The 15,623-nt window shown below is 45.7% G+C and overlaps 1 protein-coding gene across 3 annotated transcripts; it reads left to right on the top strand.

The window, feature by feature from the left end:
• Nucleotides 1-251: 251 nt before the first annotated feature.
• On the top strand, nt 252-15,608 carry PLEKHB2 (pleckstrin homology domain containing B2). Of its 3 annotated transcripts, none has more exons than XM_051781562.1 (8): nt 252-335; nt 3,341-3,388; nt 3,990-4,142; nt 4,883-4,985; nt 5,864-5,903; nt 8,080-8,169; nt 9,308-9,422; nt 11,485-15,608. In XM_051781562.1, exons 2-8 carry the CDS (start codon nt 3,352-3,354, stop codon nt 11,619-11,621), a joined length of 675 nt encoding a protein of 224 aa, XP_051637522.1. In that variant the 5' UTR covers nt 252-335; nt 3,341-3,351; the 3' UTR covers nt 11,622-15,608. The 3 variants fall into 3 exon arrangements, with proteins under 3 accessions (XP_051637522.1, XP_051637524.1, XP_051637523.1); XM_051781564.1 differs by lacking the exon at nt 252-335 and adding an exon at nt 480-500; XM_051781563.1 differs by lacking the exon at nt 252-335 and adding an exon at nt 3,045-3,224.
• Nucleotides 15,609-15,623: the final 15 nt, after the last annotated feature.

Below are 15,623 nucleotides of genomic sequence, written 5' to 3'. Positions count from 1 at the left end.
TGGCGGGGAAAGGCATTAGCGGGAACTGGGTCACCGTCCCGCCCCACGCCTTCCTCGCTGGATCCGAGCTTTTCCTGGCCTTCCCCGCTGGATCCGAGCTTTTCCCGGCCCTTCCCGCTGTGCCCGCGCGGGGCCGGGCGCGTTCCATCGCCGGAGGCCCGGGCTCGGAGCGGGGAGCGGGGAGCGGGGAGCGGGGCACGGGGAGCGGGGAGCGGGGCGCGGGGCGCCGGGCGCGGGGCGCGGGCCCGGAGCGGCCCGGCCGGGGCGGTGCGGGCCGACTGACGTCAGGAGGGGCCGGCCTGCCCGGGGCGGAGCGGGGCCGGCGGCGGCGGCAGGTACGGGGGGCACGGGGGCGGCGGGGACCCGGCACCGCCCGGGGGCCGCGAGGTGGGGGCGGCGCTGCCCGGGCACGGCCCGGGGGCTCTGGGGGCTCAGCCCGGGGGCTCTGGGGGCTCAGCCCGGGGGCTCTGGGGGCTCAGCCCGGCCCGGGCCCCGCGAAGGTCAGCGGGGCCGGCCGGGCCGGAAGGGGGAGCGCGGCCGGGGCCCGGCGTCGGGAGCGGGGAGGGCGAGGCGCGGCTCTGGGGCAGCGCGGCCCGGCCTGGCCCGGCCCGGCGGGCCCGGAGCGGAGCCGCCGCTGTGCCCCGGCCGGGCAGAGCCGCGGACAAGCGGCCGCCGCCCCGGCGGTGCCGGGGCCCAGGGGGCTGTGCGGGGTGCTGTGCCCCGGGGGACAGGAGAGGGGGACCGGGCACTGCCCGCCGAGTCCGGGCGGGGATGGAGCGGAGCCGCAGCCCCGGGAGTGCCGAGCACCGGCTCGGAAAGCACAGACGGCTCCCTGGGAAAGGGCCTGCGCGCAGCTGGTGCACAGCCAGGGAGCTCCAAAAATAGAAAACTCGCTCAGTTTAAAGGGGGAGGACGCGGGTTACGTTTGAACGCTCCTCTGAGCTTCGTGAGCTCCACCTGAAGTTTGGGGATAAAGTCTCAGTGAGGTGCCTGTGGGCACCGCTTGTCTCTGGGACTGAGCTCCACGGCCAGGTCTCTGTGGCCAAACCCTTTCCATCTCCACGGGTTGCAGGATCGGGTCCACTCTTAATTCAACTGCATTATTCAGAACTGCTCTAGTGATTACAAGCTGTAGGTAGAAACACTTGATTTGTTTTCAAGTTTGTTTTCCCTACCAGCCAACTGGGTTTGAGAACAAGAAGGAAACTCGAAAAGACTTGGATATTCTTCATTATATTCTGTGCAGAAAATTGCTGTTCCAGGGAGCAGGAAGGAATAGTCCCACCCCTTTGCTGCATTTACTCTTGAGTTCAGTTTAGAGCGCTACCACTTTTATTTCAATCACCAAGGCACTTTTATTGAGGTTGGTGATAAATTGATCTATCTTTGGTTAAATCCCATTTTTCATTTTGGTGGCACTGAGCTAGTTTAACAAGTATATACTACTCAGATGCATCTGATCTTGTCAGGGTAACTTCCAGCTCTGCAAATACACTTTTAAACATCATGTGGGTGGACTGTGAATACTGTATAGGACTTCAAGTGAGCCTTTGTGCTTAAAAAGGACCAGAGAAGAATACCTAATTGTTTTGCACCTCCTACTTTAAGTGCTGACAGATTGTTCTGTGTGATTCCTTGCTCACTATTCAGAGCTGAAGTTTTGGGCACTTAAATTCTGTGTTGGGAAAAGGCAGTTGTTGCATCTGAGGTTACATGCAAGGTGCTGTACAGCTGCTGAAGCCTCCTTTGCTGTTGTAGCCCGAGATATCTCTGAGACATTCTCTGTGTGAGCCTTTGTGAGACTCTGTAATCATATACTGCGGTGGTTGGAAACTCAGGTCCTTTGTACCGTATTGTTACTTTGGAAGATAAATTGCCCTCTGTTTCTAAAGCTCACTCCCTGTAAAAGTGACAAGAGCCTGCTTAGACCCCAGAGCAGGAGAGAGTGACGACGATTAAAGCAGGACAGGATGTCAGTGGGCTGTCAGCTTGTTTTCCCAGGGAGCTGGTTCAAAAGCCAGGAGTAAGAGGTTTATCCTGGAGTCTAAAGTTTACCTGCAGGTGGTTCCCACCATCACACCCGAGCCTGTGCTGGATATGGCACCTCTTAAATGTGAAATCCTGATAGCTGTAGTCCTGCGTGCTACAGTGTTGCCCAGTACTCTGAAGAGGGCACAGCCCCAAGTAATACCCAGTAAATGGCATATATGCATCTCTTGGAAAATAACTGGATGCTTACTAACTTTACATTTTACTAGAATATTACAAAACTCTCTTCTTTTTCTCCCTCCTCCTCAGCTTTAAACACACTCCTTTGTCTGGGAGGAGCTCTCCTGTCTATCAAATCTACTATGCCTCCTTCCACCCCCCACCCCACTTTATGCTGCTACAAGTAGAGTGTTATCTGGTAGGTTCCAGTATCTGTCTCTCATACTGGCTTACAGGCCCCGCAGATAATTTCTAAAAAGCAGCCTTCTCAAGGGAGACTTAAAATGCTCCTGTTCTTTTCTAGTTCAATTGCACCCAGATAGTTGAGTTTTTATTAATCCATTTTAAAACAATAATCAGAACGCCATTAGGCTATAAAATAAAAACTCATTTTCCAATATATCCTATGCTTGATCTCTTTTTTTCAGCATGCTCATAAACCAGTGTGGTGGCTGAGTGCTTAATGTCACGCATGATAACCTGAATTTAACGCAGAGTCCTTGCCATCCCATTTCAGGCTTCATTTGAAAGCTGAGGAGAAATGAGAATCTTTATGGGCTTAACTTTTACTTATTTTAATTCTTCTTGGAGGGAGCTAGAGATGATTCGAAAGAAATACAAGTCATAAAAACAGCTTTCTCCTTCCTGTTTGAGATAAAACTGTGTCAGCTTTTGTTTTGGCTGGACTTTGAGCCAGTGAATGCAAAACACAGAAGAGGAAGTACAGAAAAAGAGAGGTAGGGTAGAAGTGACGGTGGTTAGTAACTTGAGAATGCAGGAAGTACACGTATGCGGAGAGAACAGCTTTGAAAGGAACTGGTGGTGAGTCAGGAAGCAGTCACTCCAGCCTGTCTCTTCCCCATTTTCTAAGAGCAGTAGCTCCAAGTGCATTTTCCAGTTAAAGTGGTCTCTGGCAGTCCATTGGATCGCTACACTCACGCGTTTCTAAAGTCCTCGGATACTGGTTGTGCCTTGCTGAGTGTCTTCAGCTGAGATCCACTGTGTCTCTCTGCAGGGTGAGCTGGGTACATGCAGCTAAAATAGGTGATACTGAGATCCCTCTTTCTAATGTATTATTGTGAAATACTGAAAAGAGCTTTTCTCCCCCTCACCTTCCTCTTCTGTCCACTAGATTAAGCAACAATGGCATTTGTGAAGAGCGGATGGCTGCTCCGGCAAAGTAAGTCACGGGTCTTTCTCCTCCTTTTCTCCCCACTGTGACTTCTTCAGATAACATCAGAGCTTAGTAATTCCCAGGTTTTCTTAAAACAAGCCTCCAGGTCTGTGGGGCTTTTTTGTTCCTGGGTTGGGGTTTTTTTTTTCCTAGTTCTGGGACACGTCACAAAATGACCTGTCATGACAGCATTCCCATGTGACCTTTGGGTACACAACTGGGAAACAGGATATACCATATCTGAGATGTCTGACTGGCATTCAGCTTCAGATGCTGCTCCGTATAAGTGGAGACTTGGAAACTTTCCCTGACACCCTGTCTTAATGTCTTCAATTAGTCATGCTCTCTGCTTGTTCCTGCAGCAAGTTGGAACTCAAGGGTCAGGTTTTGCACTTAAAATAAACCCAGTTTTCCTTTGAATCCTAAGTAAAATATGGAACCCAATTCTAGAATGTTCCCAAGTGGGGATGTTGTAGTAGAGGATTTTGCTTGGCACCTTGGAATGTCTGGGACAACTGTGAAGGATTTCTTGGTTTATTTTCTATTAACTTTAGGACACAAATACTTCCCAATGTGTGCCCTCAAAAGTGACTGTCTGATTTTTAAGGTACTATTTTACGTCGCTGGAAGAAGAACTGGTTTGATCTGTGGTCTGACGGCCGTTTGATATTCTACGATGATCAAAATCGCCATGATCTAGAAGATAAGATCCACATGAGAATCCACTGCATCAACCTCAGAGTGGGGAATGAATGTCGAGGTAATAATGAAACCTTCAGGATTTATGTATCCAGAGGTTCTTTACACCTTCAGTGCCTGCTCAGCACACCATTTACAGCACTACTGCAGAAGTAAACATGTCCAAGAAGTGCGGGACTTCATTGTTCTTGAACCCCCCCACACCCCTAAATAACCCCAACCCCACCAACTCCTAAATTCCTTTACAGACACCCGGGGCATGGTTTCAACCCTGTGATAGGTTAGGTTAGGGTTTGGTGCTTCCTCTTAGAACTCAGTGAGGACAGTGTACAGTGCATGCAGATGAGAATGGCATGTTCACAGCAGTGATTATGCAGTGCGATTATAGAGCGTTCCTGGTGTAACCATAGCGCCGGCTGGAGTGAGAGGCAGGACTAGAAATGGGAAACCTCAGCAGAGTTTTTTCCTAAGTTCACTTTTAGCATTTGTTAGTGCTCCACTTGATGCTGACACAAGGGAAGGACATAAGTGCTAGAGAGTACTTTTAGCTAAGTGTGGATGGGTTCTGCTGTAAGACACTTGCATTTCTTAGGAAAGGCATTCGGAGCTGTTTACTTTCAGGACAGCGTAAAGAACAAGAACAGGTTGTTTCCTTCTGTACCTTGTTCTGATGCCATGGAAGGCAGCTACAACTGGCCCTAATTTATTTTGTTGTTGCTTAAACTGACTCCCTTCTTGTAAATGTGATCATGAAATTCTGGTTATAGATACTTCATAACTCCTCTCTTTTTTCTGACTCAGATTTCCAGCCTCCAGAGGGGAAGCAGAGAGACTGTTTACTGCAGATTGTTTGCCGTGATGGGAAGACAGTCAACCTCTGTGCAGAGAGTGCAGATGACTGCCTGTAAGTCTGCCAGAGAATAATGTTTCTGCTGCCTTTCTCTCCTTTATCTCTCTTTATCTCTCTCTCCCTAATCATTTTCCTTCCTTCAAACTTTGAGACATGTTTTAAGAAGGTTTTCAAGCAAGTAAAAGCAGGCTCTCAATGACAAAAAACCCCATTGCTCTCCTTTAAGAAGTTGCCTAGCTAATGCAGACTAACTGCAAGTTAAGTCACTGAAAACACCGAAGAATGAGGAGGAGCAGAAGAATCTGATTAATACAATTAATATGCGAGACTTGTGCCATTCTTCAAGTAGTATATGACTCTGCATAGTTCGAGGACATCCCAGTCAGTAGCAAAAGGAAGAATACTCCATTTTTTTGAACTCTCAGCTGAGCTTGACTGTGTGGAGTTAGATAATGGCTATCACCAGTGTTTGCCAAGTTTGTGAGGTGCACTGAGCCTGCTCCCAGGGCTGTGGCATGGGGTATGGACCTCCTGTTCAACTGCAATAACAGCATCAAGACCTACACTCTAGTCGGCACAGAGAAACTGTTGAGGCGGGGGATACAACTTCCCTGGTGCATCTCTTCCTATTCTTATCCTAAGCATGACTGCACATTTCCTCCCTGTTGTGCTTGCAGTGAGGACTTTCAAAACTGCATCCGTTCCTTCTCCTGTTCCTCCTCATTCTTAACTCTGCAAAGAAAGTAATTATTTCTCAGTCTTGGTGTAACACTTGTGCATTCACTTTAGTGTATCATCAGGCTTTGACACATGCTGTGTCTTAAACTCTGCAGTCCCTCTGCTTGCTAACCTTGTTTGTTTCATAGGCCAAAAGAAAAAGGTGGCATTAATTTTTATCACTGTTCCACTGACCAACGGGGTTTTTTTTGCAGGGCATGGAAAATTGCTCTCCAGGATGCCAGAACAAACACTGTGAGTGTCCTACCTAGACTTTATATGATAGAGACGCAGTGTATCAGTGTAATGTGTGGTCCAGCAGTTTACTTCTGAAATCATGTTTCCGTCCTTTTCTGCTAGAGAAAAACAGGGTCATGGGCATGATGGTAAAGCTTGTAGGTGGGGAGCAGAATGATCCTATGGATCATAAGAACGTGTCATCCTTGCAGCTAAGTCCAGGCAGGGTGGAAATGAGTGATTTCAGGGAATGATTTCTCTGGAAGTGAATGTTCGTGAAGCTGTTCTGTAAGAAAAGTTGGCAAGAGGCTGCAGGCAACAAGTAAGCCTTCCGCAAGCAGTAAAAATGCACTTTCCACTCCTAGTGTTTGTTGCCTCCCAGGTGGGTGCAGTCCTAAGGGAAGCTTAGTGCACAGCAGCTGCTTGTTAATGTGCATCCATCACACCCTGGGATGCTTCTTGACAGAGACTAGGGGAAGAGCAAGAGATGCTTGGAGGGGAGTGCAACCGTGCTGAGGAGGATATATTATTTCTGCATTGGCATGTTAGCTGTGGAGAGGATCAGGAATCATAAAATCCTTTCTGTGGGTCTTATAGAGAACTGTATCTTTGGGCAACCACATCCATCCACTTGTGGGTATTGCTAACTTGTTTTTCCTCTAGACCACCTTCAAGAGTACGCTGCAGTGGCTAGACTGAACCAACCCCAGGTGTTTCTGTTTCAGGGGAAATGCTGGGTTTTGTGGAAACCTATCTCGGTTTTTGATGGGTCACATTAACATTGCCACTGTACTGAGGCATCTGTCAGATGATATAACTCAGATTTGTGATACCCAAAGCAAACACTTGTCATGGCAAGACTCCCCTGGACACAATTGCCTCTGACTGCAGCCGTGCTACACTGCCTGTGGCCTTAGATGAGAAGTGAAGGATTTGTCCTCACGCAGAGGACACAACACTCGTGGAGTGTCTGCTCTAGTTCTAGGGGCTTTATCTCACCTGTGTGTGAGACAGTGACTTCTGGTTTCAGCTGCTGTTTCCATGCCTCTGACACAGCTGTCAGATGGCTCAGGACTTGGCAGTGCCAAGGCAGGCCCCTGCTACTCAAAGTAGGGCAGGTAGCTCTCTGCACAAGCACTGTCATAAATTAGCACTTTTTTAAAGCTATTAAAGGTCTCCAACAAGGACTTTGACTAACCAGGTAACTGGGTTTGAGTCCATCTGTAGGTGTCTGACACAGCTTTCAAAAATTCCAGGCATCCAGCAGTGCCTCCTGACTTAACTGGAATAGCAGGGTGACTGTAGCTTTGAGAACTGTGTCATTTACAGATGTTTGCAGGCTTGTGCATTTGCCTGTACAGAGCTCCCTGTGGCAGGACACCTTTACTGATAAGATGTGAGCTGATTCCTCAGGTGATGGAAACACTGCTTCAAAGAGTATTTTAACGTGTTCAAGCAATCCTTAGAATCTCCCCCATAAGTTTGACCTGAGATATAACCATAGTATGCTCTCAAATGCTCTTCATTAGTCCAGGAGACAATAGAACATTGGCTATTGAGTTATTGAAGCATTCACTTGTGAATTAAAAAAGGAAGCTGCATTTTGTCTTGAGAAAGGGCACTAAGAACATCACTGTAGTTTCGGATATTAGGGGCAAGAATACTAAGGGTACTGTAAGAACCTTAATTATCTTTGAGAGCTCCTTCTAGATGGATTCAAGTAAGTTATTGCTCTTGCTTCAGGTGTCACTTTTGGCTGCTGCATTTTTTGCTTTTATCTGCTCTTGCAGAACTTGGTGATACCACTCTAGGGTGCCAGGATGCAGCCAACTTAGTTGGGAAGACTTATTTATCTGAAAATAGAGGATGAACGAGGGGGCAATTTCTAAATCTGAGCTTATGAAATAATGGAAGGAGCCGGTGTGCTTACATGTACACATGTGCTTGTGTGTGTACACACAGAGGGAGAAATTTTATGGCTCCTTCCTGTGGTTGATCAGGCATTTGTATTCTCCCAGGTCTGCTCTCCAAGTACTTTCTTTTTGCAGCCTTTTTAAGGTACTCACTGCTTTCTTAACATGCAGCACGGCTAAAGGTTACTTCTGCTTTGGGGTCTTCAAGTTTAATCCTTGCACTACTGCAGCTGCCAGTCTGTAGGAAAAGGTGATAACTGCTGTCTTTCCATGGTGTTTAGGGCTACGTGGGATCTGATGTGATGTATGATGAGACAGCCATTTCCTCGGCCCCTCCTCCCTACACAGCTTATGCCACACCATCACCTGAGGTAAGAGTTGCAGTCAGGAACGTTAAAGTGAGTGAGGCAGCAGAAGCAGCCTCCTTCAAGCACTCAGACTGTACACACAAACTGTTGTGTTGTATTGTCATAACCAGCTTTAAAGCTTGTTCAGCAGCAGAGAGTAAGGCACTAACTGTCTATCGTCACTTATTTGAGATGGAATTCCTCTGAAAGGGACAAGGCAGATTTGTTTGGGAGGTGTATAAAGCGATGGCTGCTCAGTGAACTTGGAAAATAAAGCTTCTTAGAGACAGGGCAGAATTTATTTGGCTAATTTTGAAAGATATTAGCCATGCAGCCTCTAACATAAAGAAGGTGTGACTACACTTCCACATTGTGTAAGCACTGAAAAGATATCAGATCAGGAGTTTTAAAAATAGGATTTAATGACTGGAGCTGTCACTTTTAACACAGAAGGATTTTGTTGTATCCAAGATGTCATGGCAACAAAATAACTCCAGTTCCTGGATAGACAGTTCTTTTGCAGTGAAGGAGCAGCCCTGGGGCAGAATCAATTGGGGATTTCTGGATGTTCTGATTGATGTGCAGTAATATGTGCAGGGATAGTCTGGAGTAGTATTGCTTTTTGCACTACAGGTGCTCTGCTCTAGCCCCTTGCTGTTAGTTGTTAAGAACTAGATGTGGTACTGGAAGCCTCCTCTGTGGGCCTCCCCTTTTGGAGAACAAAATTGCTTCCAAAACATACGGCTACAGAGTATTTGTCCTAAACCTGACATTAACTTGCAGTGTGCTAGAGGAAGGTTGGTTGGGGTTTCTTGGGGTCAACTTCTGTCTTCCTGGCACTTCCAAGCTCTCCAGAGCCATTGTTGGCATGAGGGCAGAGAGGAGAAAGTGGTAAGGCTTCTATGGCTCTGCCTGATGATTCAGGCCCTGCCTCTGCCATTCCATATCCAGGAAGAGTGGAGAGTGAATGCTGCTTAGGAGCACTTATTTTTTTCAAGCAGCTGTTCTGAATCCTTTCCAGGGAGCAGACAGGCTATATCATACAGACTGGATAATTTAGTGAACCTCTAACTACATTAGAAAGGAAGGCAAGGTGAACAATATGCTTGACTGGCTGCACAGCAAAGAACAGCTGTGTAATGGCCATGTTTAATCTCCCCAGGTTTATGGCTATGGCTACGATCAGTACCACGGTGCATATCCCCCCGCGGGGCCTCAGCTCTTCTACGCCTCCAATGGACAAGCCTATGCTGTTCCCTATCAGTATCCATACCAAGGTAATCAGTGTCAGCCACATCCTTCACCTTCCCAGAGAACCCATTTGAGTCAGTCTTTCTGGCTTTAACTCTATTAATCACCATCCTTTACCAGCCACCACTCCTGCACAACAGAGGGGTACAAAGAAAGAAACCTGAACTTGTAACTGGAACCAAGTTCTTTCACCCTTTCACAACAATCCAAGTGCAGTGAAATTTGGTATTAAGGGATTTAACCTTCCCTCTATGATCAAAGCATAGGTAAATTACTTCATAAACTCTCTTTGAAGTACACAGAACTCTCTAACTAGCATGTTTTCTAAGGAAAGGTACAAAAGCCAGAACAAGATGTGATTCTGTGATTCAGTACTCCATTGATGGAGCTTTTCATTCATTTGTTGCTCTTATACCTAGCTTCATTATTTAAATGCAAGTTTCAAAGGTAAATCCACTCCCAAAGCAAGATTGTAGCTGGTTCCTTCCCCACGTGCTGGAATTGCTATAAGGCAGCATTTCAGCCTTGTGAAATCTTCTGTTACTCTGTTCAGGTTTTTATGTAGCTTTCAAGCCCAGTAACAGAAGGAGGAAAGAGTAAAATTGTAAGGTGTGCTTTTAATTGTAGTTGCCTTAATTTAGGGTTAGTTTTGCATAGGGAGCCCCATTCCTACAGAACTGGAGCTTTAGAATAGCATGGTAATGTAAATGAGATTTAACTTACTAATTGCTTATGATCTGGCTTCGCAAACAAGAATATCTATTGAGACTTTTTTCCAGTTTCGAGGGAGATGGTTTTTTCCATTTGGCATTTGTCAGGTTATTTCACTTGCCTTTTCCATTTTTTATTACAAGGGAGGTGCATCAGTCTAAAACTTTTAAAGTTTTCTTCATCTAAGTTAGTGAAGTCCGAAGATACAGAATATATACGTGCAAACACAGAGGAGGGTGGGTTCTGTTGGTTCTCTGCAGCTGAAAAGCAACAGCTTGTTGAAAGTCCCAAGAACCGTTTTTAATAATTTCCAGCAAGTAAATCAAGGCTCAGAAACCTGTGTAATAGCGATGCAGCATCAAGCAGTAACTCTCCTGAACAGTTTGCAAGTCTGCTGTGTTAAGGTACTAGTTACAGGTTGGGCATAGTAACCAAGGCTTGATGTTTTCCTTCACCAGGGTCACTGCAACTAAAACTTAGGATACAGGTTCACCCCAGCGACCAACTTAAACCCCTGTACTTTGGGCTCCATTGCTCATTCTCTGAAGTGACATAATCCTTCTCCTGAGGTCATGTGTCGTTGAGAGTCAGTGAAAACCTTTTCCAGTTGTATTAGTTGGATTTCTTCACAATTTGTTACAAAAAAACATTGTGGGATTTTCAAGAGTATTTAATATTCTTGAAATGTCTGGAAGGGAGAGCAGTACTCTTATGTTTAATTTGCAGGTAGGAGCTAAGTCAGAAAACATGACTTGTACAGAAAACATGGGGCTTGTACAAGTCTGGTGCAGAACAACGATCAGTTGGTGGTTTCTTGAGTCTTAGGTAATTCCTTACTACTGGGCCAGTTTGAAAAGAAATGTAGCAGCTGTCACCACACCACAGATCAGTCCAGGATGTGAAGGGTGAATTGAAGCACTAGGCAGTAAATGTAGAGTAAATAACTGATACACAGTTTCTGATAAACTGCTGGCTTAAGAGATGCCAAAGATTTCTTTTTTTTTTTTTGGGGGGGGGGGAACTACTCTATTTGCTGTAACTTCAAGGCTGAATAAGTTTTTAGACCCATTTCTTTCATTAAATCCACAAAGTGATAGGATGATACAAGCAATTCATAAGTTCTTTGCAGAACAATGTTCAGTTTTACATTTGTGATGAGTTTTCCTCACAGATATTAAGCCCTTACAAGGCTAGAAGTGTTGCTAGGCCCCTGGACTTATTTAATTAATGTGAAGGCTGAATCCAAAGCAGAAATGGATTCTACCTCTGTAGTGTCATCACTGTAGTGTTCAGCTGAAGGAAGAGGGTGAATTGCAATGCATGGTATTTAGATACACATTTCTTTTGCCCTCCTCCTAACAATCTCTTATTTCCTAGGACCTTATGGCCAACCTCCTGCAAACCATGTCATCATTCGAGAGCGTTACCGTGACAGCGACGGAGATCTTGCTCTGGGAATGCTTGCTGGAGCAGCAACTGGAATGGCCCTGGGATCATTGTTCTGGGTCTTCTAGGTTACCCGTTCCTTATCTCTGTAGTTCCAAAAACCTTTATTGTGTGCAATAATATATTGGCAATGTTGTTTACTGTTAAACTTTAAGAAATGCAATAGTTATTTTTCAGTAGTGACATCTTAATAACTGATTCTTAACTGTCTTAATGAGAGTTTAAAGGCACCGTTTAGTTAAGTGATTGGAGATGGCATGTGCTGCTCTTGAATTCTGATATTTGGAGTTATAAGGATCAATATGAGCACCAATGTCACATGGTAGCAGTCAACAGTCACCTGCTTTATGAACAGACTGTTATTGTAAACACCATAGAAAAAAATGGATTTTTTGGGTGGTCTAAGATCTGGTCCAAACAAGAGGTTTACAGGAGCCCTGCATCAGTATATACATACTACTGGCTTCTAAACATTCCCTGGACAAACATACAGCTCAGCAGAAACTCCTTGGCGTTAGGTAGTCTGCCGTGCTTGAGGATGTTTTTGTTTTCAGACTTGCCTGCAGATGGTAGTGTGGAGTCCTGTACCTGCCTCTCACACCATCTAGGTGAGGTTGTCTTTGAGAACACATAAGCAAACCACTAAGAGGTGGCAGCACTCCTCAGTTCTTTTATTCTCCCAGAAATGTGAATGACCAGTGGCAAGGAAGACCAATGTTTGTTATTCCACTTCCCTCTTTATCCTGAACCACTCTTCTCTGGTCAGAGGGAAGCAGCAGATCTTTACTTTGCACGTGGTCTTCCTTGTCTGTAGAGCGGTCACCTCAGACACCGCCCCAGCTGCATTGCTGAGGAAGAGGCCATTGTGCAGTGTCTGCTCCTCACTGCTGTCCCTCTGCAGAGTCTGCAGGAGGAGAACTAATGTGGACAACCCTTGCCCTGTTGGGGCTACCAGCTCCTCTGCAGGCAGGAACAGTCAGGAGGGCAGAGACAAGCAGCACAAGTAGTCCTTGCACACAGGCACTTTGATATCAGCTGCCTTGCCAGGGTTAGGATGAGGTGTCTGCCTTGCAGCTGCCAAGGCTTCCTTAACCAGGTTCCTTGTTTGCAACTAGTTTTGAGCACAGCTGAGCCTGGATTTGTTCTGTGCACACTTCCCCCTCACATTCAGCAGGTCTCCTCTCCCCTTCATGACTTGTTGTGGAAAACACTCCAAGGAACCTGGCTGGCTTTGTTTGTATGCCTGGTTCCCTCACACTGTGTGCCCCTGCAGGCTGCTGTGCTATGACTGTCAGCTGGAGTGCAGCTGGTTTGTGTGTTACGTGGCCTGTTACCCATCCTGTTATAATCCATGCTGAGCTGTGCTTGGCAGGGGAAAGAAAGTTCTGAAGAAATGCACTTGCTTTCTTATTCAGGTGAAAGAGGCAGGGTGCCTAAGTTGAGTTCTTAGAGTAAGAGGACTTATTTTTATACTTGCACTTTTAGCTTTCTGTATTCATATTGTTTTAATGTTAAGTCTTTCTTATGCTTTCATTCAGAAATAGGTTAATTTCCTTATGATTCATGAGGTTTCAGGTATGTCAGGAAAGATGAAAATAGATGAGAACTTGCACCCATATAAATTTAGATCAAGTCCCAACCTTTTCCGTTTCATCCTAAAGCTCTCTGGGCTCCATCCTACCTGTTTAAGCAACAGAGGGTTGGACAAGGGTTTGGGTAGCAGCCAGGGGAAACACTAAGCTTTCGTGACTCTTAGGACCAACTAAACCACTTGGAATCATTGGAAGTAAACAGACAGATGTAGTCTTGGCTGCATTATTAAGAGTGGGCCTAATGCAGGGAATGTAAACTGCTTTCAGGAGACTTTGGCTGGAGCTGTACACCAATGTGCATGCATGTCCTTTCACAGTTTAACACAGCTGCACATGTTCTGCCAGTGGGGTGTACTGAAAGGACTTGTTGGAGGTGCAAAAGAGGACTAAAGTGGAAGTTTCTTATTGCTAGTCTAAACCAAAAGAAATTGGGGTACAGTACTGAAGGCCTCTTAGAGGCCTGGTACCCTTGAGGTCAGAAAGGGATGGTGACTGGAATGTAAGTGAACAAACATCTACCTTTTCTAATCCTTGAGATAACCTTGAAGTTGATTACAAGTCTATGCTGCTGTTTCGTTTGTGCTTTGCAATATAACGAGTTTTGCAGAATATCTTTACCTCTTCTCCCTCTGTGGTTCTTAACTTGTGAGGAGTGGGGGAGAATAAAACAATTGAACATCATGTGATTTTTTAAAATTTTGTGATGATTGGGAAGGGGTCACACAAGTGAGTCATCTGGGGGGTTTTGGTGTTTTTTTTCCTCAAGAGCTGATGATCACAGCAGGGGAACATGTCTCTCATGCTTTCAGGAGATAACTGTCCAGGTCCCCAGTTTCTTCAACTGAAGTATATAAAATAAAGACTGCTGATTGCAAAACATTCCTGGGTTGAATTCAAAGCAAGAAATTATCTTTTTTAAAGTTCAAATTGAAGTAATTTTCCATTAAAAAAATAACCTTGTCCCTTCTAAATGGGAAAACACATTACAAATTGAAGCCAAAGTATCTAGTTCCATCTTGGAAACAAAAGGCTGCTTTTATACAAAAGTCATGAGCTACTTTTCCATCTTGGTAGCATAGGCATTTAGAAGCCAGAAAGCAAATGTACAAAACTGTGCTAGAGCATAAATTCAAGATCACAGTTATCTAAATGCAGGTGCTTGCAGCCTTTCTGATCTCCCTGCAGAAACTCAAGTGGCAATGTCCTGGTGCACCCAGCCACAGCATAGGGCTTGCCACCTGGTCACTGCTTGTTGAAGCTCAGACTTGCTTCCTGAAGACATGGCTGTGTCTCCTGTTGCTCAGGAACAGAGTGGAGGTTTGGTCAGGTCTGGAATAATGTCTGGCTGGATACACAGTCGTGACTCTGTAGCCTTTCTCTGCCCAGCCCAGTACTTCATGTTATCTGCAGCTGGTGTGAGCTGAAGGAGTAGGGCCAGAGGGGATTCGGGGTTTGAAGGCACTGCCATGCAAGGTTCTGCAGACAGGTGGTACCATAGTGATGGGAAGAGGCAGCAGGCATGGCAAGATCATTTTCAAAGCAGATTGAAATGATATTGTTTGTTTCTGAATGGTGCTTTTCATGACTCTGTAATTCCAGTTATATCTGCATAGTATCCAAGCACAAGCTTTCCTACCTGGTGCCCAATACTTGACCCCCCGAAAGCTGTGGGAGGTCCACAGGTACTACAGTACCACTGTTTTTGTGCAATGTGCACTATGGGGTAAGGATAAATCTGTTGTATAGCAGTGACAGTCCGTTCAGGGTTCTGTGTCAGTGCTTACAGAGGTCACAAGTTATCTGTGACTAGTTACTTTTGGGCTTTCAGTTATGGACAGCTGGACAAAGCCAGGCTTCCCAGGAGGGGCATAGGAAGGCTCAGTCTTCTGATAAGTCTGACCACACTAAAGAGGTGAACCAGAGCCCCCTCCCAAATTCTGAGTTACATGTGAAAACATAGCTATTGGCTTCTTTTGCATGAACCTGGGGGGCTAGAGAGCTAGCCTCTTCTAGTGAGTGGGTAAAGGCTTATGAACTAGAGAGGAGGGAGTGGGAAGCATTTCTGTAGAGGGCAACTGCACTGACTTCCAGCAAAGACACATCTTTCCCAGGCCGAAGCACATTCCAAACTGTGTCTAGATGGAAATACCCTGAATGTCATCCAACACTGGCTTTGTTTTGTTTGTTCTTCAGTGAAGATTCAGTAGGTGATAGAACCAACTAAGCTAGTTGAGTAGAGGAGAAAATCCACACCCGTGTTCCTCAGATGTGTTTGTGGCTTTTTCTCCTCAACATGAGACTAAGATACGTGTTAGTCACGGAGGGCAGCATGCAAATGTTTCCCCCAGATTCTTTACGTTCTTGTGCACTCTCTATCTACTGCTGCTTTTACTATATGTCCTCATTCTCATTATTAATTTATAGCAAAATAACCTTAGAAATAAAATTCATATTTAAGTGTAATTGTTTTGTCTTGAT

Source organism: Manacus candei, unplaced genomic scaffold (genome assembly GCF_025592945.1).
Source record: "Manacus candei isolate 608988 ecotype Guabito, Panama unplaced genomic scaffold, ASM2559294v1 h1tg000015l, whole genome shotgun sequence".
Taxonomy (NCBI): Eukaryota; Metazoa; Chordata; class Aves; order Passeriformes; family Pipridae; genus Manacus; species Manacus candei.
This window is presented reverse-complemented; position numbering and strand designations above follow the sequence as displayed.